This window comes from Notolepis coatsorum, assembly GCF_963971535.1.
Source record: "Notolepis coatsorum genome assembly, chromosome: 1".
Classification (NCBI taxonomy): domain Eukaryota; kingdom Metazoa; phylum Chordata; class Actinopteri; order Aulopiformes; family Paralepididae; genus Notolepis; species Notolepis coatsorum.
The window spans coordinates 100,044,167-100,070,833 of NC_140165.1; the positions used below are offsets into that span (position 1 = coordinate 100,044,167).

The 26,667-nt window shown below is 43.9% G+C and overlaps 2 protein-coding genes across 2 annotated transcripts; both read right to left on the reverse strand.

The window, feature by feature from the left end:
* Positions 1–64: 64 nt before the first annotated feature.
* On the reverse strand, positions 65–5,034 carry kcnk7 (potassium channel, subfamily K, member 7; the record flags this gene model as incomplete). The annotated part of the gene is made up of 3 exons (XM_084334288.1): positions 65–444; positions 1,599–1,994; positions 4,698–5,034. 3 exons carry the CDS (start codon positions 5,032–5,034, stop codon positions 65–67), a joined length of 1,113 nt encoding a protein of 370 aa, XP_084190414.1.
* Positions 5,035–6,202: 1,168 nt separating this feature from the next.
* taf6l (TAF6-like RNA polymerase II, p300/CBP-associated factor (PCAF)-associated factor) lies at positions 6,203–25,251 on the reverse strand (the record flags this gene model as incomplete). Its single annotated transcript, XM_084316778.1, has 12 exons — positions 25,191–25,251; positions 24,566–24,746; positions 24,351–24,437; positions 23,952–24,102; positions 23,730–23,780; positions 23,290–23,384; positions 21,116–21,190; positions 20,583–20,803; positions 17,202–17,334; positions 15,002–15,130; positions 12,272–12,768; positions 6,203–6,551 (listed from the first exon to the last, which is right to left on the reverse strand). The coding sequence occupies exons 2-12, from the start codon at positions 24,710–24,712 to the stop codon at positions 6,203–6,205; spliced, it is 1,935 nt and encodes a 644-aa protein (XP_084172904.1). The 5' UTR covers positions 24,713–24,746; positions 25,191–25,251.
* Between the last annotated feature and the right edge of the window lie 1,416 nt (positions 25,252–26,667).

A 26,667-nucleotide genomic window follows, 5' to 3' on the forward strand; every position in this document is an offset into this window, starting at 1 on the left:
CAAAATGTTGGCGTGTTCTTTTAAGTAAAGGAACTGTGTACTTCTTCCACCACTGCGGTTATGTTTACATAGGGTCAAGAGCTGGAAGCCGTGGACGGGAGCTGAGGGACGACGGCGCCAGATCGACGTCAGGATCCGGGGCGGTGCAGGCGATAGCGGGAACGCGGCTGAACACGGGGGTCGATGGGAGGTCCGGGGCAGCTGGCTGGTCCAGGGAGGGCAGCATGGGCTCTACGGGGCAGGGGGAGATGGTGGAGATGGGGAGGGTGTACCGCGGTTCGTCCCCCGCGCTCCGTCCCCCGAGGACCAGCTCGTCCAGGTCGACGCCCTTCAGCTCGCCCTCCCACGGGCCGGAGAACAGCCGGATCACTGCCTGGACCTGGGGGACCTCCAGGGCGGTGTCGCGGAACACCATGACCACCACCAGGCCCACCATCAGGTAGCCTGAAGAACGGGAGACAGTGTTGTTGGTTCAATTCCCCAAATACTTGGTGTACATGGTACCTCTGCTCAGTCTGCTGGCCTGGAATCAGATCTCCCCAGAACCATCTCACCAGAACCATCTCTCCAGAACCGTCTCACCAGAACCATCTCCTCTACTCTGTCTACCCGTCAGTATACAGTCAAACAATTCTTTAGAACAGACCCATTATATTGCCCGCTCACACTTGCACCCAAGAGCAGCTTAAGTGCTGCAATTTCATAAAGCAGCCTCAACAGAAGGAAGCTATGGGGGTGAAAAAGATGAATGGTTTTATGATGAGTTTATTCAAAGAAAGTGGTAACAGTGGGTGTAAAACACATTAAAAAGCATTTCACTGCAATGTACGTGTCTGTTTGGGACTAATAAACTTGAACCTAATGTGAAAACCCATCAGACGAAGAGCCATATAACTCTGTGTTGAACTTTATGGGACGGCCCATATTTCCAGTTCTCAAAAGTATGAATGTGATATATCACCAGCATGTACAGTACTCAACCACTGTCTTTAACTATGAAGGAACACAACACTGTAACTTACCATCTTTAGATAGTAAAGTACTCAACCTCTACTGTCTTTAACTATGAATAAACAGACACAACACTGTAACTTACCATCTTTATATAATAAAGTACTCAGCCTCTACCGTCTTTACCTATGAATGAACACAACTGTCTGTAACTTACCATCTTTAGATAATAAAGTACTCAACCTCTACTGTCTTTAACTATGAATGAACACAACACTGTAACTTACCATCTTTATATAATAAAGTACTCAGCCTCTACCGTCTTTACCTATGAATGAACACAACCGTCTGTAACTTACCATCTTTAGATAATAAAGTACTCAACCTCTACCGTCTTTAACTATGAAGGAATTCAACACACCAACTTGCGATCTTTACATAATGTAGTTTGAAGAAAACGTTCATCTGAAAAAAGTAAAATAGACTTATACGTTTCTGGGACCTATATCAAGCCCCGCCCTCTTTCATTGATCCTCCAATCGCAACTGTTGCTTCCCTTTGTCCCGAGGGAAGCAACGGTTGCGATTGGAGGATCAAGAAAAGAGGTGGAGGGCTTGAGCTGGGTCAATCGTTAGTGTCCTACTTACAGGTGGTGAGCAGCTTCAGGGTCTCCCTGGCCGCCTGGCCCCAGGTCCTCCCCAGAGAGTACCCCCCCTGGCCGATGGTGCTCAAGGTGACGAAGCAGAAGAAGAGGGCGTCCAGGAAGCTCCAGTCGGCCTCCAGGAAGTAGAAGACGGCGGCCGGGAGGAGGAAGAGGGCGGCCGATATGACGGCCCAGAGGAGGCCGGCGTGGACCAGGGAGGCCCGGGCGTAGGGTAGGCCCCAGTGGGTGTGGAGGTGGTGGACGGGGGCGTGGCTGACGATGGGGAGGAGGAGGTCAGAGAGGCGGGAGAGGAGGAAGAGGGTGAGGGGGATACCCAGGGTGCAGTAGAAGATGCAGAACAGCTTGGCCTTCTCGGAGATGGGGGTGAAGAAATCGTAACCTGTAGGGGACACGGTACAGGGATGAGGTGAATACAGAGGTACAGGGATGAGGTGAATACAGAGGTGAATACAGAGGCACAGGGATGAGGTGAATACAGAGGAACAGGGATGAGGTGAATACAGAGGAACAGGGATGAGGTGAATACAGAGGTGAATACAGAGGCACAGGGATGAGGTGAATACAGAGGAACAGGGATGAGGTGAATACAGAGGAACAGGGATGAGGTGAATACAGAGGAACAGGGATGAGGTGAATACAGAGGAACAGGGATGAGGTGAATACAGAGGAACAGGGATGAGGTGAATACAGAGGACCAGGGATGAGGTGAATACAGAGGAACAGGGATGAGGTGAATACAGAGGGACAGGGATGAGGTGAATACAGAGGAACAGGGTGATGAGGTGAATACAGAGGAACAGGGATGAGGTGAATACAGAGGTACAGGGATGAGGTGAATACAGAGGAACAGGGATGAGGTGAATACAGAGGTACAGGGATGAGGTGAATACAGAGGAACAGGGATGAGGTGAATACAGAGGGACAGGGATGAGGTGAATACAGAGGAACAGGGATGAGGTGAATACAGAGGGACAGGGATGAGGTGAATACAGAGGAAGGAACAGGGATGAGGTGAATACAGAGGAACAGGGATGAGGTGAATACAGAGGAACAGGGATGAGGTGAATACAGAGGAACAGGGATGAGGTGAATACAGAGGGACAGGGATGAGGTGAATACAGAGGAACAGGGATGAGGTGAATACAGAGGGACAGGGATGAGGTGAATACAGAGGAAGGAACGGGGATGAGGTGAATACAGAGGAACAGGGATGAGGTGAATACAGAGGAACAGGGATGAGGTGAATACAGAGGAACAGGGATGAGGTGAATACAGAGGAACAGGGATGAGGTGAATACAGAGGAACAGGGATGAGGTGAATACAGAGGAACAGGGATGAGGTGAATACAGGGGAACAGGGATGAGGTGAATACAGGGGAACAGGGATGAGGTGAATACAGAGGAACAGGGATGAGGTGAATACAGAGGAACAGGGATGAGGTGAATACAGAGGAACAGGGATGAGGTGAATACAGAGGAACAGGGATGAGGTGAATACAGGGGAACAGGGATGAGGTGAATACAGAGGAACAGGGATGAGGTGAATACAGAGGTACAGGGATGAGGTGAATACAGAGGTACAGGGATGAGGTGAATACAGAGGTACAGGGATGAGGTGAATACAGAGGAACAGGGATGAGGTGAATACAGAGGTACAGGGATGAGGTGAATACAGAGGTACAGGGATGAGGTGAATACAGAGGAACAGGGATGAGGTGAATACAGAGGTACAGGGATGAGGTGAATACAGAGGTACAGGGATGAGGTGAATACAGAGGTACAGGGATGAGGTGAATACAGAGGAACAGGGATGAGGTGAATACAGAGGAACAGGGATGAGGTGAATACAGAGGAACAGGGATGAGGAACCAAACGTCCATTTATCTTTGTGTGTTGACAAGCATCTTGGCACTAATATGAATATACATATTACACAGAAGCGGAGCAGACTTAAGAGCAGTGGTGGAAAGTAACTAAGTATTTGTACTCAAGTACAATTTCAAGCTACTTGTACTTTACATGAGTATTAAAATTTTAGGGAACTTTATACTTTTACTCAATTTATACATTTCAAAGTAAATATTGTAATTTTTACTCCACTACATTTATCTGAACCCATCAGTTACTAGTTACTTTGGAGAAAAATATTTTGCATAGAAAACCTGGCAAAAATGTATAACTGGACCACATACGACATTAACATAACCTATAGAGGTCGATGGATCGAGGTTTGAATGCTCCCAAGCACTGGAGGACTTTTACTTTTACCAGTACTCATTAATCATGGTATTTCTACTTTTACTTCAGTAAAAGAACTGTGTACTTCTTCCACCACTGCTTAAGAGTCTTAAGTGATACAAAGGAAAGGTCTGAAATATGTTGCGACAACTTAAATGTTTGAATGTAAATAGTAAATAGATAAACATGTGATTATCAGGGCTATTCTTGACCAAAGATGTTCTTAGGATTTTACAGTGAATCCAAAAGTTGATTCTTAATTGACTCAATCTGTATTACATATTTCACATTGTCCTTCTGCACATAACAAAAGCATATGTGAATTACTGTGATGCCAGAGATATGCACATGATTTTCCAGGAAATAACAAATAAATAAACAGGTTATAACTTAATAATAATATATTTGATTTGTAGGGGCGCTTTATATTTGTGGAACAAGTCGCAAAACTAGTAGAAATAACATAAAATAAGGACTAAAACTAGTAAAGGAGTAAAAATAACATGAAATGTGAAGGGCTAAAGCTAGTAAGAGTAGAAGAAACAAGATAAGGGCTAAAACTAGTAAAAGAGTAAAGAACATAAAATGTATGGAGCTAAAACTAGATACAAATCAACAAAAGATGTGTTTTGAGGCCCTTTTTAAAGGAATCCACGGTCTGTGGTGCTCTCAGGAAACGGAAGGAAATAACTAAAAAAGATGAATCGGTCAAACAAGACTTTTAACCACTTAGTTGATTAATGAATCCATCTCAAATACCATCATCGGAGTTAATCTTAAAGAATACTGCGTTTCCGGGCATCAATTGCCCAAAGAACTGTAACGTCTCTGTGCCAAAGCTCACCTGTGGTGGTCAGCGTGACGATCACAAAGTACAGCGAGGAGGTGAAGTCGTAGTGCCGCTCCTCGCTGTTGGCCTCGAGCACGGCGACGTCCCGCTTGTCCGTGGCCAGAGCCTTCCCCAGCAGAGCGTCCAGCCCGGCCTCCCGGACGCAGGGGTTCTCCCGCAGGAAGGCCCGCCGGAGCTCCCGGACCTCGGCTCGCAGGGTCGTCTCCACGGGCATCTCTATGGCCATGAACACCACGCCCCCGAGGAGGACAAAGAGGGCGTAGCCGAGGACCAGACAGCCCAGCGCGTTCGCCCGGCAGCAGGGCCTCAGCGCGGCCGAACAGTCCACCATTGCGGGTTTGCTTTGGCCGCTCTGGTCTGGTCCGTGCGGGAATCCATACGGCTGTAACCAGAGCCTTAAGTCTCAAATAGACTGGTAAGCTATTAAATATTGAAGAGGTGGTAAGTCATACAGGCACAGCCACGCTCACTGGGACAGTTCAGTAGCATTCAAACAACTGAGAAGAAAGATCACATTTTCAAACCAAACCAGACAAAGTCGTACTGAACAAATGAACCAGAAGCGTAAAAAATAAGTCTGTGAATAATTTTTTATTCTTACGAAATTGTCAGCAATATTATGTACAGAATCATGTCAAAAATACTCTCAGATGCGTAATAAATGCTGCTCCTGTCCTCAGCAGCCTCTCAGTGTGTACTTTCAGTCTTTGGGCAAAACGATGGCTCCGTAGACAATGTCATTTTGCTCCGTGTACTCTGTGACATGTTGCACTGTTTCCGACTGGTTGTCAGGTTATCTGTGGTGGTAGACTGGGAGGGGGACCGTACACAGAGCAGAGCAGAGCAGTCGAAAGGCATTATTCATGTATTATTGTATCAGCTTGGGAAGTTTATATACTCTTTTGATACGGTGGTGGGCCGCCAGAAATAAACCTAGGTAAGAGCGACACTGTGATGAGTCAAGTTAGTGTCTTTTACCAGTGTCCATCTACTATGGACAACGGATGACAGTGACTCAGGAGGTAGAGCAGCAGTCGTCTGGAGGTTCCCAGTTCGATTCCCGCCTCTCCCGGGCAGCGTGTCAAAGAGTCCTTGAGCAAGACCCCCAATTGCTCCCGATGAGCAGGTTGGCACCTTGCATGGTTGCCTCCGCCGTCGGTGTGTGAATGTGTGAGTGAATGGGTCAAAATGGGAAAATGGGAACAAATTGTAAAGCACTTTGGATAAAAGCTGCCATCTAAATGCAGCCATTTACCATTTATTGGCCATAAATGCAGCCATTTACCATTAACGGGTCATAGCTACTGCTTCAAAGGACCTATCTCAAGCCCCACCCTCTTTCCTTGATCCCTTGTTCCCTCGGAAGTGACAGCTGGTCAGTGCCAGGGTGTGTGGGGAGCGAGCAGCCTGCCCCCCCCCCCCCCCTCAGAGAGGCAGGTGAAGGGAGTAGTGGGAACAGGGTGTGTGGGGAGCGAGCAGCCTGCCCCCCCCCCCCCCCCTTAGAGAGGCAGGTGAAGGGAGTAGTGGGAACAGGCCCAGCGTCGGACAGGCTTGCCCACCCTCCCGATGACGGGCAGCTTGTGGGCGTAGGCGCGGGGCGGGACGGAGGACGGGGGCGGCGTAGGGGCGAAGACGGTCTGGAAGGGCCGTCGCCCCTGGCAACGCCGGCCCATCTGCCGCCCGCCGATGAGGAAGGAGAACACGGGGAGTCCGGCCTGCGGCGACGTGAAGCGCGTCTTGGGGAAGACGTCGCGGGACGGCCCTGCTGGGCGCTGGCCCGCCCGGGAGGAGGAGGACCGGGAGCGCTGCACTGAGGAAGAGGAGGAGGAGGAAGAGCGAGCCAGAGACCTGATGGAAGGAGACATGAGGAGATATTACTAATCACATGAATACAAAGCCAACAGTACAGTCCTGATTTAATCACATGAGCATGAATACATTACCTGATTTAATCACATGAGCATGAATACATGACCTGATTTAATCACATGAGCATGAATACATGACCTGATTTAATCACATGATCACGAATACAAAGCCAACAGCACAGACCTGATTTCAGATCTACAAGTAGGGATGACTTAATACTACGTTAGTAGTACTATTCACAGGTCCACAGAAGATAAATGAATTTAGAACAGCGGTTCTCAAACTACGGGTCGCAACTAGGGATGTCCCGATCAAATTTTTTGCTCCCAATCCGATCCCGATCATGTGATTTTGAGTATCTACCGATACCGATCTTTCCCGATTCGATCAAAAAAGAAATGTATTCATTTTTTTTTCTCCCATCCCAATTTCTCACATTACATTCACCCTGAATGTTGACGTTATCCAGGTGAAAAGTTAACTTCATTCAAGCGAGGCATTGCAACCGGAGTAATCTAAAAACTCCGCCTCCAACCTGCTGCTTCATGAGAGCAATGGCGCCATCGTCTGTAAAAATCAGGTGACTGCAAGTTCTGCAACTAGTGGATGTCCCTCATCCTTGACATAAATCATTTGATGTATAATTAAATCAAAGGAAATGCGTTCGTTTTGGCAAAATTCTTCTGCTCTGTGTGACAATAAATAAATGAATGATGATATGCAATTTAAAACCAAAACTAAGGCCTCAGTATGCGTTTAAGACGCGAACATGGTCATGTTTGTTGAATTGAAAAAAGAAAAAGTAGAAAAAAAAGTAAAATAAGAAAAAAAAAAATCACAATTTTTTCCCGATCCCGATCTTCTGAAAATCACGTTATCGGACCCCGATCCAGATCACGTGATCGGATCGGGACATCCCTAGTCGCGACCCAAAGTGGGGTCGCACATTGGCAAGTACATATATTTTTTTATATATAAATAAAAATTCTATTTTTATGTTCTGGCAACATATTTTAGTTAAATATGCCTCGTTTTATAAATGTGTATTGATAACATGGTGCTGTAATAAAATGTTCTAATAAATATGCATGATCAAGTTCAACAACGTGTGCTTTTATTTTGATATTCCTTAATTCCATGTTGAAATTATGCTATACATTAAATGTGGGGTCGCCAAAACAAATCCTAAATAAAATGGGGTTGTGGTATAAAAAAGTTTGAGAACCTTGATTTAGAACAATGGACAGCGTGCTGTTGTTTCAGCACCATGGATACTAGTGCTGTTGTTTCAGCCCCAGGGATAGTACTGTTGTTTCAGCACCATGGATAGTGCTGTTGTTTCAGCCCCATGGATACTAGTGCTGTTGTTTCAGCCCCATGGATACTAGTGCTGTTGTTTCAGCACCATGGATACTAGTGCTGTTGTTTCAGCACCATGGATACTAGTGCTGTTGTTTCAGCACCATGGATACTAGTGCTGTTGTTTCAGCACCATGGATACTAGTGCTGTTGTTTCAGCACCATGGATACTAGTGCTGTTGTTTCAGCACCATGGATACTAGTGCTGTTGTTTCAGCACCATGGATACTAGTGCTGTTGTTTCAGCCCCAGGGATAGTACTGTTGTTTCAGCACCATGGATAGTGCTGTTGTTTCAGCCCCATGGATACTAGTGCTGTTGTTTCAGCCCCATGGATACTAGTGCTGTTGTTTCAGCACCATGGATACTAGTGCTGTTGTTTCAGCACCATGGATACTAGTGCTGTTGTTTCAGCACCATGGATACTAGTGCTGTTGTTTCAGCACCATGGATACTAGTGCTGTTGTTTCAGCACCATGGATACTAGTGCTGTTGTTTCAGCACCATGGATACTAGTGCTGTTGTTTCAGCACCATGGACGGCTGTTTGTTGTCTATAGGCCTGGGCTGTGTGCAGGGGAGGAAACTAACTTTTTGGCTTACCAGCCAACTGGCGAGTATCTGATTTTTTTTACCAGCCAAACAGATTTTTTACCAGACAAAAAAAATCGCTAATTGTGATAATTACTTCTTTGTATGTCTTCGTCTAAATAGATTTTCAATCATAGTAAAATAATCACACCGTGTCTCTACTCTTTAAAATATGTATTAGCATAAAACATTAATCTCTACTCTTCACAATATTAGCATAAAACATATTAACATGAAAGAGGTATCTATTCTGGACTGGGTTGGGCTGAACTGGGCAGTGAAAGATGCTGGGTTGGACTGGGTTGGGCAGTGAAAGAAAAAAACCGAAGTATGTTGTGAAGTGTATAGATAGATGTGAAATATATAGATGTAGCAGTAGTCTATCTGTATGTCATATGTTATGATGAATTGAAAATGCCGTACTGTATTGTACCCATTCTGCAATCTGTTAATAAAGTTTTCAATCAATCAAGTTAACTTTGAACCTCGGTTGTCAAGCCTCGTCAATGTTGTGTATGCATCTGGGTAGGCACACTGTGCCTTTAAGACAGCACGGTGGTCTTACGACAGTACCGTCAAGTGTTGTGATAACGTCAGTTGGGTTGGTGTGCTGTTGTACACAGTGCACTGGTTGAGCTTAGCTAGCCCCTTTCGTGACTGCGATGTGCAAGCCAGGGGCTTTTGAGCATGAAATAAAATGTCTAACCTTACGTCGTAGTCCGGTGCTTTTTTGGAAACATTATAGTCATAACAGATACACCTAGCTGGCTGCTTTGAGCACACGGGGCTAACGTTAGCTAGCAAGCAGCTATCGCTAAAACTAGAAGCTAACCACTGTATACATTTCCAGTAGACTAACATTACACCTCTGTGATTTAAATGTGTCCTTAGTAACTTATACTCGAGGGTTGTACTAGGGTTGGATGCAGTTCCCCGTTGGTCAGTCTGTCTGTTTTCCATCTTCTGCTGTGTTTAACGTTATCCGTTTGAGAGTGCTCCTGATGGCTAGCCTAGTAACGCAGGACTTTTATCATTATATGTCCGCGGGTTGGCCAGTACTGCGCAAACTTTTATTAAACATTATATGTCCGCGGGTGGTCTTGTGCAGTGCTCTCGTGGCACTGTCAACTAAAGCGAGCACTCAGAAGACGCGCACCGTTTGCCAGTGCAGTGATTGCAGAATGTTTTTTTTTTTGTATACTCGCCAGACTGGCGAGTGGTCTTCATGAATCACTCGCCAAACGTAAAAAATACTCGCATTTGGCGAGTAAAGTGGCCTAATTTCCTCCCCTGGCTGTGTGTCTAGGATACAGTGAAGCCTAAATTAATTCCTATGTTGCTTGTCTGATAAACAATTCTAGGGCTGACCTTTGAAGCTTTTTTTGGCAATCGAAGCTTCGGGGCCGAGCTTCGATTTTAATTCGAAGCTTCGAGGAAAAAAATAAATAAAAATAATTATTATTAATTATGATTTTTTTTATATCTTATGTTGTGGGACTTGTACAGCACTTTGGTAAACTTTGTTGTTTTTAAATGTGCTCTATAAATAAAGTGGATTGGATTAATTAATTAAGTAGCCCCTTTCGACAAGGTTTCACTCGGCTGCGCTGCCTGGGTGCAGTGGGGCTGCTCTCACAGCCAACGACATTACATAATTATGTTGCAACCTTCGTCTATCAAGCAAACAATTATATTATATTTAATTTATCATTTATAATTATATCAGACAATGCACCTACAAAAGCAGATGATTACAATTAAATTAGCCAACTTGGTAACACATTAGTCATAGCAGCATAGGCATAGCCATATTAATGTTTTGTGTGGCGTCGCCGTCGTGTACAACGATACTTACCGTAATTCCTCTAATAGTAACCCCGGCTTGTATTTGTTTCAACTGTAGCGGGTACCAGGCTTGTATTAGGAGGAGGCCTGTATAAGAGGGAGGCCTATATTTCAAATTTTCAAACGGATCATAATGAATAAATCAACATTTTGTGTCAGTTTGAACCCAGTAAAATGTACTGGGTTCATTTATTGAAACCAAGTACTGTATGAAATAGTAAACAGTGCAATTACAGGTGGTCACTGGTCATTTCAAGGTTTTCAAAGTGAAATCAAGTAACTAGCTCAGTATGCAGCTCAGTATATTAGTAACCCGGCTTGTATTAGGAGGCCGGCTTATAATTGCTTAGCTCAAGAGCGCACCCGGCCATTAATAGAGACCCGGCTTGTATTTGAGACCCGGTTACTATTAGAGGAATTACGGTAAGTTTTTTAGGTGATTTGACAAAGTTGTTGTAGAGTTGTGATATGCCATTTTCTTCTGGCATATCTGGCACTCGGCTTTTTGGGCATTGTCTTTGCATATTTTAAAGTGTAACCACACGTCTGATGACTTCTTCGTCGACATGTCTGCTGCACATGTCCTTGTTGTTTTCAACACGGATAAACTCCACGTGCTTGTTGTAGAGAGGTGGAGTCGAGGCGCCGCTTACTTTCGTTTCATTGGAATGGAGGCGGGAAGGCGCCGCTTACTTGCGTTTCATTGGAATGGAGGCGGGAAGGTGCCGCTTACTTTAGTTTCATTGGAATGGAGGTGCAAGATTTTGGAGGCAATTTCTCTTTTTTTTATTAAATATTTAAACTTCGATTTATTTTTTTACTTCGAAGCTCGTGCCATCGAACGAAGCTTCGAAGTATTTAAGACAGCCCTAAACAGTTCAAATGGCTTTTCTTCCTGCAAGCATTTCCCACCAATCAGGACACTGGATAATATCCAAACCAAGCGAAGCCAAAATATATAGATATCGCCCCCTGGTGGGTGGCTGCAGTATAAGTGTTAGGAGTCTGTTCACATTGATATAGGCTAATAAAAACATCATTCATTTAGTAAGAAAGTGAAAATATAAAAAAAAAAGAATAGGCTTAATAGACTTGCTCTCAGCGTTGCTACCGGCTTGGCCGGCCGTCATACTAACACAATTGGCAGTGTTAGGGCTTGTGTCCATAGCGGATGTTTTTTTCAAGGCGGACCGCTTTGAAAAGCAAAGAAAAAAAGCTCAGAGCGTTTTTCTGAGTCTCGCGACTGCCGCGGCTCCCCCACTTGCTCGATGTTGATTGGTCGGTCGAAAAAAGTCACATTGATGAGCGCGCTCCTTTCCAAAAGTTGAACTCGTTTCAACTTTAGGCACTGGGAGCGCTCCGCCCAAAAACGCCAGCCGCCGAGAGCGCTAAAACGCGAGGCGCGGTACTGGGAAAAGGAGCGCGGGGAGGGGAGAATTGGAAATACGAAATTGGGATGGGAGAAAAAATTTTAAAATGAGAAAAAGTAGATAAAAAAAAAAAAAAAAAAGAGTACTATATAATATTAAACCTGAAGTAGTCATATACAGAGTACTAACACGCAACACTTTGATGAACATTGTTACTCAGCTGATAGAGTTGTACCCTTCCTGATGACCTGTCGTACAGAACTTGTAAGTCGCTTTGGATAAAAGCGTCAGCTAAATGACTAAATGTAAATGTATATAATATTAAACCTGAAGTACTGTCATATACAGAGTACTATACAATATTAAACCTGAAGTACTGACAGATACAGAGTACTATAGTATTAAACCTGAGGTACTGTCATATACAGAGTACTTTACTATCATTATCAGATACCAGGAGGAGTATCAGCTCATTATCAGATACCAGGAGGAGTATCGGCTCATAACTACACAGCTTAATGCTAACAGTCCTCACCTCCCCGGGGCGGTAGCGGCCAGACTGGGGGGAGCGGGCTCCGTGCGAGGACTGCCATCCTGCCGGGGGCTGATGTTCAGGTTGGCGGTGAGCTGGGGCATCTTCCGGGTGGTGTCCGGGTTGGCAGCTGGACCCGGGGGCTCTTTCCTGGTGTCAGCCGGCATGGCCGGGGCAGAGGGCGGGAAACCTCCGAACCCGGGCCCTGTGCTGAACCGGACGGCCAGGCTGTCTCCGAAAAAGGAGTAGAGCTCACAGTACATGGCGGGCAGCGGGACAGGGGTCCACTCCTCCCAAGGACAGCCAGCGCCGCCGGCCTGGAGGTGGCTGGCGATGCCCAGGGCTGCCTCCGACAGGGGCTCCGGAGGGGGGCTGAGGCCGGGGGAGCTCACCCTGTAGCCCAGAGCTGCAGCCCCAGAACCTGGCTGGCCATCGGCCCCTCCCTCTACTGCCTCGGACAGAGACAGGGCCTTCATCTTCAGGAGTCGCTCCACTGCCACCTGTAGGACAGAGTGGGAACTTCACTGCCATGACAATAATAGATGGGCTCGTATTTAAAAACAAAGCTAGGCTTAGAATATTATACACACCTAAGTTTGTTTGTTCTGGGGCTTCAAACTTAATGGAATATTTTTGGTACTTTTGTCCTAATTCCTTTTTGTCGGAGGCTGATGTGCATTGAGGAGATGTATCTTTACTTTACACAGTTTATTTTTCTCATATTTTCAGATTCAGATCTAATTGTATCGCCTATATCTGCCTCATAAACATTGGAAAGCTTTCCATTTTGCACTAAATGAGTTCCCTTCCATCACTAACATTACTGTTTAAGCATTATTTTTGGTTGAAATAAAATTTGACGTAATTAACACTTTGATTGCCCAAGGTTAAATTCATGATATACCATCCCTTGCCAGCTCTATTTAACATGGAGAAGTTCCCCTTCTTTGCAGGGCTATAACTTTTTAAATTCTATTGCTAGATTGCCATTATTAGGGCCCATTCAATGTCCTATATGTATTGTTCATGGTGTAGCAACGTTAAACTTTTTCATTCACATATTCATACTAAAATATGGTCTAAAGTATAAGTATGTTTTCATCTCTTTCTGCAGCTTTCTCCAGAACGTGATTTATAGCCCCAAATGCATTATATTGATGATCAAATACAGTTTGGTAGGAATCTGTGCGAGATAAAAAATTTCAACTGGACGTACTTCTAGAATTTACTACACGTCATCTGATGTTGACCGGATGGGCGAGGGGGCGTTTATAATTCCGTGGGCAACGTTATACCATTCATCTAATGTGGGTCATATGTTCATCATAGCAGTTTATATCGAACACGGTAATACTACACGCTAAAACTCACCTCAGTCTCCTCGGGCCGTTGGGCGATCAGCGTGGAGTAGACAGTTTTCGATTATGGGATGTTGAAATGCCCGATCTATTTCCAGGTTGTATAATAGTATATACGTCCAAATCATGTTGTTTTTTCGAGTTATTTCCACCGATCGATGTTCACTGTGTGAAGACAGAGTCTCTCTAACATTAGCGAGTGCCCGGACCACATATGGAGTGAGTCCTGCCGGTTCAAAGGTTGATATCCGGTTTCGATCTGCCGATCGGCCACCAGATGGCGGTCTTGAACCGCTAGAGGGTTGAGAGGAGATCAGCACTGTGTGTCAAGGCTCCGGAACGGAAATATGATTTCGATCACAGATTTTTGAAATATTGATATCAAAGACGAGTTACAGCGTCCTCGGCAACTTGAGCATGGCGGGGAATGACGAGTTCCGGCGTTTTCGGCAGTTAAAGTGTTAATTGCGAATATTTTCATGTTGAGCTATAGATTGTGGATGAATACGCACAGAAAGGTACACCATGCAAATGTTCATGCTTTATTTGTTTTGAGGTGGACCGGCCGGAAACAGCAAAGACGTAACCACTACACTGTTAGTTTTTTTTTTATTATCATTGTTAATTGAGGCGGCTGGGTAGAGCAGCAGACCAAGCGCCTGCCTACCACCGCAGAGACACTGGTATCGAATCCAGCCGTCAGTGGTGCCTCCGGCTTGGTCGGTCGTCCATACTAACACGATTGGCAGTGTTAGCGGGTGGGAAGCCGGTGGGGGGTGTATCCTGGTCATTGTAAACAGCGACTCCTACAGGTCGGTCGGGGCGCCTGCTCAGCGAGGAAGGGAACCGGGGGAAGTAGTGTGAGCCTCCCACGCGTTCCGCTCCCCCAGTGAGAGTCCTCGCTGTCAGGAGAAAAGAAGTGGCTGGCTGACTCCACATGTATCGGAGGGGACATGTGATAGTATCTATCAACCCTCCCTAGACCGGCAAGTGGGTGGCAAATGCGCGCAACGACCAGGAAGGGAGGGAAGGGAATTGGCATAACGACAAAATTGGGATGGGAGAAAAATACTGAAAAAGGGGGAGAAAAAGTAGATACAAAAAAAAAAGATTATCATTTTAATTAAGTGAATTGTGATTGTCATATGTATCTCATGTATTGTTATGTTTTGTGTTGTCTTTCTGTGTGGACCCCAGGAAGACTAGCTCGCCACTTAGGTGGCAGCTAATGGGGATCCTTTTAAACAATAAACACCTCCCCATTACCCTGCCCATACCTTTACCTCCCCTCCCCCATGCTGCTATGAGACCCACAGGGGGATCAATAAAGGAATATATCTTAATCCTTTTGTTCCCAGAAGCAAAGGCTACTCACCAGGATGGCTCCGTACACCTTGTGTCCGTCTGCCTTCACCTGGGCGTTGGACACAGAGTGGTCGTCCAGCACCGCCTGCAGGTTGGCCCAGTAGGCCGGCAGGTGGGGGTACAGCACTCGCTCCACGGCCTGGGAACACAGTGGTGGAAAGTACTTTTACTCAAGTACTGTACTTAAGTATAATTTCCAGCTACTTGTGCGTGAGTATTTTGCTTTTAGGGAATTTTATACTTTTACTCCACAACAGTTCAAAGGGAATATTGTACTTTTTACTCCACTACATTTATCCGAACCCATCGGTTACTAGCTACGTTGAAGAAAAAGATTTTGTATAGAAATTAGAAAACATGGCAAAAATGTATGAAGATTATATGCTTTCACATTTAAAGCCTGACAACTTCAAGAGGATGTAATCAGAGCAGCATGACTGGACCACATACCACTTTAACATAACTTTTAGAGGTCAATGGATCGAGGGATTGAATGCTCCCAAGCACTGGAATACACAAACGTCATGTAGAATGCATACCTTTACCTTAGATGCTTAAGTACATTCAATAGCCAATTTTACTTAAATACTACTTTTACTTAAGTAGAATTTGAATGGAGGACTTTTACCAGAGTACTCATTTATCTGGGTATTTCTACTTAAGTAAAGGAACTGTGTACTTCTTCCACCACTGGAGAAACACGTGTGCAGATCAAGAGGAGGTGAAAATAAAGAGAATCTTTCCCAAGCTAAACTCCAAATGACAAAACATGTGACATTGCTAGCAGCACGGAGACACTGCTTCAATGGAAGTCTTCTCATATGCCGAGCTGGACTCAGGGGCTGAGAGAGGTGATGCAGAACCTCCAGCTTGAGAAGTGGAGACTCACAGTACAGAGATCCTCAGATACGTTTGGGAAGGTATGAGTATTTGAAGGAGAGATTGAATACCCTGCAGATTAGAAAATTGAGGCAGCTATGTCGGTTTTTTTTTGTATTTATTATAATAATATTGTTTATTATATATTACATCTAGGGATGCACCGAATGGGAAATTCTTGGCCGAAACCGATACCGAAAATAGGAAACAGTTGGCCGAAAACAGAATGCCGAAAGGCCGAAAATGATTAATATAAATATATATATATGTTTTTTTCTTTTTTTTTTTTAAGCTACCTGATTATGGCAAAAGACATGATTATGGCTAAACTTAACTTAACTTAAATAATATTAATAATCACTATTATGGGCCCATAAAACATTTATTCAGCACTTTTGAATGCATACATTAATTCCAGACTGTTAAGACTAACGATTGATGACGACTTCCTGTCCTCGCATTTCCATTTTCGGTTTAACGATACATTTTCAACAACGGATTGCTGCTAATTAAACACTTCATTTAAACGGAGTAACGTTAACGTTATGTCGAGTTCATACGTGTAGTGTAGTATGAACTCGTCATAACGTTAACATTACTCAGTGTCCACTGTGGCTGCCACCGTTGCGTCGCAGGTGGATGGTACACTGTTAGCTCCGTAGCTAATCCGCTCCTAGACTACTGATAGCAGTACCGTTAACGTCGGAGCTGATCAATACTCAGTTTTTTTCTAATTTAGTTTAGAACCGGGTTTCGGGGGGCATCCCTACTCCCAAGAGGAGTTAGTTATCACAGGCTGTAGAATGCAGGAAGAGCTGCCAAGCTGCTCACGTTACATGTTGCGCATGCTACCATAGATATCTATGATGCTACCGGTATGTCTGTAGTCGCGTTTTGATGACGTCATCACAACAACACGTTATTTGACTTTCGGTCATATATTTTCGGTGCTAAAACCCTTTCGGCCAAAAGCAGAAAGAGCCTTTTTAACCATTTTCGGCCGATAATTTTCGGTGCATCCCTACATCTTTTTATTGTTTTCTCCTTTGTCTTTCTTTTTGGTTCAATGTCTTTAGATGTCTCCGTTTTGTCTGTTTAATATTTCTGAAAAGATTTCCTCTCTGCATTTAACCCATACTATTTAGGAGCAGTGGATCAGCCACAGTCAAGCGACCTGGGACCCAAGACCTTCTCGCTGTGATCGAATATCTTACCGAGTGGACCTGTTGAAATGAGGCCACACACACACACACACGCACACGACAGTGGCCCTAATCCAAGTCACCAACAGTGAAGGAACGGTCTCCTAAATGAAGGAGCAGAGAACTCACCTTCCAGCCCAGGGCGTGGAGCCCGACCACGGCACCGTAGTGAGAGCACAGGGGTCGGACCGGGTCGGAAAGGACCTTCTGGAGAGACAAGAGGATCTGGTGGTACAGACCGCTCACCAGGTCCCCGTGAGTCCTGGCAGAGACACGGATCAGAAACCATTGTGTCACAAAGACAATAAATATGTATGTTTTACATTAAAGGGATAGTTCAGATTTTTGAAACCCTATAGGTGTCAAACTCAAGGCCCGCGGGCCAAATGTGGCCCGCCACGTCATTTGATGTGGCCCACAAGAGCTCTGGTAAACATTAATCTTGCGTAAAAAATAGTGGCGTTAAAAGAATTGTGGGTTAATGCGTTAATAAAGCATTAACTTTGACAGCCTTAAGGCCCTCCCATAGTCGAGCAGACTGTACACAGAGCAGACTCCGCGGAGGTCCGCGCGGCTCTTTGAGCTTTGATCTCAGCGGACAGCAGACCCACAGGTGCGAAGCTACTATTTTCTGACGTGCGGACATCCGCGCCGCTGACTTGGTGTCACACAAAACGCTGCTCGGCGTTTTGGTTGACATCGAACTGCATTTAATGTGACGCCGATCTGCATTTTACTCTGACCACTCGCTCCGTGCCAAGAGAGATGTTTGAATGGCTTTTCTAAATGGTGTGTAAAATTGCCAGTTTTATTTCGAAATATTGGAAACGGATATGGATGACAGACTAAGAAGGATCGCTTCAGAAAGGAGGTCAGTATCTAAGATATACAGGTTACTGTCACTTAGCTCATCAGATGGCCTGGCCTCCATTAAACAGCAGTGGGAGAGGGATTTGAAGGTTTCCTTGACTGCTCCACAATGGGAGACGGTTTTAAAAAATACAACATCATCCAAATGTGTAAGATATAAAATGATACAATTAAAGGTAATTCATCAAGCCTATATTACACCATGTAAAATTTAAAAAAATTGATCAAGCCATCTCAGATTTGTGCTGGCATGGATGTGGGGAGGTAGGAACACTCATCCACATGTTGTGGCATTGCCCCACAGTGAAGAGTTTTTGGCACAAGGTCATTTTAAGACTATCCTCTATTCTCAGTGTTAAAATACCCTTATGTCCAAAAGTCTGCCTCTTGGGCATAGGGGTAGTTGGTATACAATCAGCACTTACACAACGCATCATTACACTAGCACATATGTCAGTTAAGCGTACAATCATGATGAACTGGAAGATCCAAAAGCCAAATTGTTTCTGCATGGACACCTGGATGAGGGATTTCATGGACCTATTGACAATGGAACGAGCAGCCTCAAGCCCTCAACGCTCACTGAACATGACCATGGAGAGGACGGTCCCTGGATCTATATAAGGACATACTTGGAGAATAGTTATGACTGAAAGCAGGAGTGTTTGATCTGCACCCCCCCCCCCCCCCCCATTTTGTTAGTGTGTTTTGTCTGTATTGTACTGTATTGTATTGTTTAATGTTTGTGAGTTTAGTTTTATTTGTATTGTACCGTTTGTGAGTTTAGTTTTGTCTGTATTGTACTGTATTTATGTTGAGCTGTTTTGTGTTTCAAACTATTAATACATTTTTTATTATTTTTTTTAAACGTTTCGTTTACCGCGAATTTAACGAAACCTATGAAGTGTGCCGTTCACACGCACAACAATACACGCTTACCTAGGATTTGACTTGATTCAACAACAAAGCAGTCTGGGCAATGGCAAGCCGAAAACGGTCGCAAGTGTTGGTTACAATTTACAAAGCTAGATGCAGACAACTTTCGCTGCAATATTATATATATATTAACAAATTGTTCTAAATAAAATTAATGATAATAAATAATTTGAAGTTTGGACACATTTTTTACAACTGAGGTAGGTAGATTAAATTTCTCTTTTTTTTTAGCATTTTTACAGCTTTATTGGTCACGCAGGACCGACAGGAGAGGGCGAACGGGAGGAGAGGTGGGGAGGACATGCAACAAATAACGACGGGAGCTGGGATCGAACCCGGGTCGGCCGCGTAGATGCGCAAGGCACTATGGTATGCGCCACGAGGGCGCCCCGTAGATTACATTTTTAGAGACTCAAGTACTGAAAAAAGGTACCATTGGTTGGGTAGCGGTATCGATTCACAGGTACCAGTATCAGTTCAAACGTGAACGGTACCCAACCCTAACTTTGTGTGCACTATGGAGTAAGTTTCAGTGAGCTTGTACAAACAGGAGCTTGACCCCATTGACTTTGCATTAGTTTGTGTCTAACTAGGCAGGGCTAGTATGAGTAACAGCATGGATTGTGCTGAGAAAGGACTCTACCGATCAACATCATTATTGGTAAGTAGGAAATAGGGCTAGAGGTCCACAAATCTATCCCTTTAAAAGGTAGAATCTGTAATGTTGTCAAACAGTGACCTCTAGGCAAAAGAGCCCCTGTCGGTATTGGGCTCCGTTTACATCTTTTGTTTTTGTCTGATGTGTGGGTTGGATTTCAGTGGGTATAGGGGGAGGCGTTGCTACTGCTGGCTACACCCCCGGCTCTGCCAAGAGAGGTCTGGAGAAATATAATAAGTTACTAAACTCCAACCCACACATCGGACATGAAAAAAGTTAACAAAACACAACACCAAGCGGGGGGGGGGGCTCTTTCGCCTAGAGGTGTCGCCGTTTGGGGCGCCATTACAGATTCTCCCTTTAAAGGATAACTCCACTATTTTGGGAAATTAGCTTATTTAACATCTTCCCTGGAGTTAGACAAGAAGATGCATACCTTTTTTGTCTCTGTGCGTGCATTTTAGCTTTGGGAATAGATGCTCCGTTAGCATAGCTTAGCTTCATCACTGGAAGTGAGGCAGGACAGTAGCCTTACAGTGCCTTACAGTGTATTGCAAGGTCTGACATTGACCAAACTTGATATGCATGACCTTGGTGGGCTCTAGGTCAACTCCTGAAAAGGGGGTCAATGTCAGACTTTGCAATCAAAAGTTAGGGGGCTAATAACCCTTGCCATAATTTCAGTGCGCCCCTAACTTTTGATTGCAAGGTCCGACATTGACCCCCTTTTCAGGAGTTGACCTAGAGCCCACCAAGGTCATGCATATCAAGTTTGGTCAATGTCAGACCTTGCAATACACTGTAAGGCACTGTAAGGCTACTGTCCTGCCTCACTTCCAGTGATGAAGCTATGCTAACGGAGCATCTATTCCCAAAGCTAAAATGCACGCACAGAGACAAAAAAGGTATGCATCTTCTTGTCTAACTCCAGGGAAGATGTTAAATAAGCTAATTTCCCAAAATAGTGGAGTTATCCTTTAAGATGCGTTTGTTACACGAGCTCCGCCTCTCTGGAGGTCCGTCTGACTTGGGGGGGGGCGACTCACCAGAAGATGTGGCTGAGGAGCAGTGCGGCGTAGTCCCTCAGGGTCCAGTGGTCGTTCAGGGGGTTGATGGAGGCGGCCAGCGGCTCCAGGATGCAGTACATGACGCTGGACACCAGGCTGCGGACGTAGGAGCCCAGGTAGAGGTAGGGGTTCTGGACCAGGCTCTTCACCATGTGGAGCAAACGGTTCAGCTGCTCCAGGTCGTGGCTCACAGACTTCACCTGGAGGGGGGGGGGGGGGGGGGATAAGAGGACAGTACACACACACACGCATACAAACAAACAGGAGTTACAATTAATTTTGTTCGTAACCCGTCCAAAACCGAAGACAAACTGAAGGTGTGAATTGTGTGCAACTGTGTGGCTGTGAAGCAGGGCGTTGCTGAGAAAGAGCACCTGATTCTACCCTGAGTAAATAAAAGTAGAAAATGATTAAAAGAACCATCCAAAAAGTAGCCTCTTTATGTAATGTTATGGCTAGACCCTACAATGACTGTTCTATGGCTGATATATGAGCTATAAAGACAAACCTACCCCACTGATGACATATACAAAGTATGGCAGCAGGGCAGCAATCTTTGAATTGGACTGGAGGTCCAACAAAGCCACCTGGGAAAGAGAGAGGTGGAAGAAGAATTGAGACAGAGTATGTTAAGAGACGATGACTTAAAACTAGGCAGTTTCCATCTGCTTTATTATATTTAAAATTAGTCCCAGAAGCACAGTTTCCATCTGATTGATTATATTTAAAACTAGTCCCAGAAGCACAGTTTCCATCTGCTTTATTATATTTTAAACTAGGCACAGTTTCCATCTGCTTTATTATATTTCAAACTAGGCACAGTTTCCATCTGCTTTATTATATTTAAAACTAGGCACAGTTTCCATCTGCTTTATTATATTTAAAACTAGGCACAGTTTCCATCTGCTTTATTATATTTAAAACTAGGCAGTTTCCATCTGCTTTATTATATTTTAAACTAGGCACAGTTTCCATCTGCTTTATTATATTTCAAACTAGGCACAGTTTCCATCTGCTTTATTATATTTAAAACTAGTCCCAGAAGCAGTTTCCATCTGCTTTATTATATTTAAAACTAGGCAGTTTCCATCTGCTTTATTATATTTCAAACTAGGCACAGTTTCCATCTGCTTTATTATATTTAAAACTAGGCACAGTTTCCATCTGCTTTATTATATTTCAAACTAGGTACAGTTTCCATCTGCTTTATTATATTTAAAACTAGTCCCAGAAGCAGTTTCCATCTGCTTTATTATATTTAAAACTAGGCAGTTTCCATCTGCTTTATTATATTTAAAACTAGTCCCAGAGGCACAGTTTCCATCTGCTTTATTATATTTAGAACTAGGCAGTTTCCATCTGCTTTATTATATTTAAAACTAGTCCCAGAGGCACAGTTTCCATCTGCTTTATTATATTTAAAACTAGTCCCAGAAGCACAGTTTCCATCTGCTTTATTATATTTAAAACTAGGCACAGTTTCCATCTGCTTTATTATATTTAAAACTAGGCAGTTTCCATCTGCTTTATTATATTTAAAACTAGGCACAGTTTCCATCTGCTTTATTATATTTAAAACTAGTCCAGAGGCACAGTTTCCATCTGCTTTATATTTAAAACTAGTCCCTGAGGCACCGTTTCTATCTGCTTTATTATATTTAAAACTAGTCCAGAGGCACAGTTTCTATCTGCTTTATTATATTTAAAACTAGTCCAGAGGCACAGTTTCTATCTGCTTTATTATATTTAAAAAACTAGTCCAGAGGCACAGTTTCTATCTGCTTTATTATATTTAAAACTAGTCCAGAGGCACAGTTTCTATCTGCTTTATTATATTTAAAACTAGGCAGTTTCCATCTGCTTTATTATATTTAAAACTAGTCCCAGAGGCACAGTTTCCATCTGCTTTATTATATTTAAAACTAGTCCCAGAAGCACAGTTTCCATCTGCTTTATTATATTTAAAACTAGGCACAGTTTCCATCTGCTTTATTATATTTAAAACTAGGCAGTTTCCATCTGCTTTATTATATTTAAAACTAGGCACAGTTTCCATCTGCTTTATTATATTTAAAACTAGTCCAGAGGCACAGTTTCCATCTGCTTTATATTTAAAACTAGTCCCTGAGGCACCGTTTCTATCTGCTTTATTATATTTAAAACTAGTCCAGAGGCACAGTTTCTATCTGCTTTATTATATTTAAAACTAGTCCAGAGGCACAGTTTCTATCTGCTTTATTATATTTAAAAAACTAGTCCAGAGGCACAGTTTCTATCTGCTTTATTATATTTAAAACTAGTCCAGAGGCACAGTTTCCAAACCATTTTGAAAGGTGACCCCATACTGAGGTCAGAAAATTCCAGTGACCCCAGCATTTAAAACATACTGGTTACATGTTGTACCAAGTTCATAAACCAACGTTTAATTCTTCATAGGGTAAAATATAAAATTGCTCTAGTGAGCTTGTTATAGGCTGGAAAGGCTGAATGTCTTTCACAGTGGCTTCTGTCCAGCCCCAAAAAAACAATCATTTCTCACTTCAAAATCAGTTCAATTTCAGTTTCAGTAGTTCATATTATTACATAGTAATTTTAGTTTAGATTAGGAACTGTTTCTAAGTAGGGACCCCCATATCAGGCAATGCCCAGATGCTTGGGGGAAACCTGTCCCATGTCAAAGCTGTACCTTCATGAGGTGTGGGTCCTCTCCCAGGATGGCCCGCGTGACCTGCTGGTAATACTTCAGAAGGTCTTCAGAGAGGGACTGTACTGCACTGGGAACTGTGGCAATCAGAAGACACAAACAACGAAGGCCTTTCACAGAATGTTTAGACAGTCCATGTTGGAAGAGTTGCCATGTCTTGGTATATGAGAAATATATCAACAAGATCCAGACTGATCCAGTAATAAATTGGTGTTTTATTACTGGATCTTGTAAACAAGTTGTAGTGTTTTATCTACCACTGCAGAGAAATTAGGCATTTTCTTTCGAAATTGGTTACCAATGGATCATACAGACATCCATGTTGGAAGAAATAAACGACATAAACATCCCATGCAAGGCCTGTATTACACAATGCAATCTTCCATATTGCAAGTATAATGTCAACGACATGTTACTCATACCCGTTCCTTGGGGCTCCAGGTTGCCTTTCCCATCCAAGTAAGACACATTCACTGGCAAAAGAAAGAAAACTAAGTTAGTAAACGTTACAAATGTTCAAACAAGATGTGACCAGATCTGGTGGAACCCCATGTGTCCTGCTGCTCATATCCCCGTCAGAGCCTTCTCTCCTGGGTCTTCCAACCGTCTCAACAAAGAAGCCCAGATGCGGTGGGTCATCATACCTCGCACCATGGTTTCAGCACATCCCTTGGGGATGTTGGTGGCTAGCGCCAGTTCAACCAAGTTGATATCCCGATCCTCAACAAAGAACAGCTCCCCTTCCTTGATGGGCCGGAATGGCAGGGCGTCTTGGGCTCCGTAGCCACAGATGGCCTTGTGTACAAAAAGACACAAAGTAGATGGTAGTTAGTAGTTAGTATGTATGCACAATATGAAGGAAAAAGCCTTTCAGTGTTGCAGCAGGGTCCATCTCTCACCTGCAGAGGTCGGGGGACCCTGATGTAAACAAGACAAACGTCTTTCTCTGGTCTGCATCCCCTTAACAATTGTGTGTATTGAGCCGTACTGTATTGTAGTATACCCATTCTGCAATCTGTTAAATAAAGTTTTCATTCATTCACCTCCACATTGCTCCAGCGTAGAGCTCTGTTGAAGTCCTCCACAGTCAGTTTCCTCCTCTTGGCATGCCTCATGAACTGAGAGCTACTCTGTATGGGTTCAAAACAGTCAAAACTTAACAACGAAACGCATCCACGCAGCACGCTCAAACAAACCTATGTTTAACTTCAATCCATCCATATTCCAATGTCCACACACACACACATCCATCGCGTACCTGTGTGGCCTCCCTGAGTCGGTAGCACACGTCCTCGGCGAGCAGAGCGGCCACCTCGTCGCCCAGCTCCACGCCTGCACTCTCGGCCATGAGTTTGACAGACTCCCGGGGAACCTCGGCGAAGCGCCGCTCCTCCCTGTCCGCCATGCTCACGGCGTCCTCCCGGTCGATTTGCAGATAACTGACAAAGCGTCCAGTTTAAAGAAGAAGTGGTAAAGAGTTAGTAGCTTTAGCAGCAACAACCTCAGCCAACGACGAGCAGCTCTAGTCTACACTCTGGAGCAGCAGCGACTGTAGACGGGCCAGCCCCGCAGCGTTGGCTAGAGCTAATTATACTGACATGTACTTGAACATTCTATGTAACGACTACACAGTATTGGTGGCATTTTTATTTAAATGTTTTTAATTAACCGACATGTGCAACGTAAAAGAATGATTTTAATCTTCAAATAGTCCATTCTGTTTATAAACGGTTAACCATTTTAGTCTCGGCCGTTAGCTAACGTGATTGTAAGGTTACGCGATAGTTGCGTTCACACCACAAGCTGGTTCATAAACAGCAGTGACGTCATATGCAGGGAAATTGCAACATACATGCATGTGTAGTATGCGTTGGATATCTTACCTCTAGGAACGAGTGAGATGTCAAGGCTTTGTCAAGTTTGCAGACAAACGTTGCTAAAATGATATTTTCCGGACAGTGACGTTCTGGCCAATGATTGAATAATTTCACGTCAATCATTACCATATCCAATCACTTTCTACACCGAGCCTTACACCCTCCCACTATTCACAGCCTACAAAGCACTGTAGGCCAGGGCAACATCCCACCATCAGCACATGGAGGTCTTAAGGATCCCCCATATAAATGTTCTATATTGAATCATTTTTTTTTTGTATTTTTTTTTTTTATTATTTTTTAAACACACACATAAACAAACATGACAACACACGGTAAGATATACAAGCATTATTTGTCAGTGCACATCCAATGAAATGAAATCACATTTTATTTAATTGTCTTATATAGGATATACCCTTAATACCTGTTATCTAAAAACCTACACACATATGCTCCAGCTCGTACCCCCCCCCTTCCGGACCCCCCATTGGATAATCCATCCATTTCCCTCGCTCCTAACCAGACACTACCATTATATGCTAGCTTTTATTTTCTCCACCACTTCTAACCACAGTGTCATTTTGGATTCATTGAGACCCAAAATTCTAGCTGTAGATATTTCTTGATAGATCACATCGAGATATGTAATAATCCAGACCTTTCGGCAAATTTTTTCCGGTTGGAACCATCGTGATGCTATCAGCTTTTTAGCCACTGTGATACCCGATAAAACCAATCTCTTTAGCTGTGGATGTACTGCCCACTCAAAAACATCATTCAGCAGTAGTACAGAGGGGTGTACAGGTATATTCCAAGTTAAGAGGTTTGATAGTTGCTGGGTCACCTCCAGGCCCGGACTGGCCATCGGGAGCACCGGGAGTTTTCCCGGTGGCCTGGCCTGCACAGATAAAAAAAAAAAAAAATTATAAAAAAAAAAAAAATTATTATTATAAATTTTTTTTGCCAGGCCATTGTTTCTAGTTGTGGCGGCGGCGCGGCGCGATAGTTAGATAACCTAGGTGGGTGGGGAACAACCAGGATTTCACTGTCTGCGGCAGAGTTGGAGAACTATCTGACTCTCTCCCTCACGCGGATCACAATGGAGCCGTGCTGCCGCTTGTGATTGGTGGAGGCGGGACCAGGCGATACAACTGATTGACAGCGGAGGCGGCGAATGGAATGGCAGACGGCACTCAGATGCAGAATAACAGCCAGGCAATGAGCCAGGTTGATTGATTGATTGATTGATTGAAAACTTTATTAACAGATTGCAGAATGGGTACAGTACAGTACAGCTCAATGCATACAATTGTTAAGGGGATGCAGACCAGAGAAAGACTTTCGTCTTGTTTACATCAGGGTCCCCCATTTTTAATTCATCGTAACATATATGACATACAGATAGACAGTACTGCTACATCTATACATTTATGACATACCAGATTTGCAAATACAGTACTGTTTGTGATACGAAAAGAGT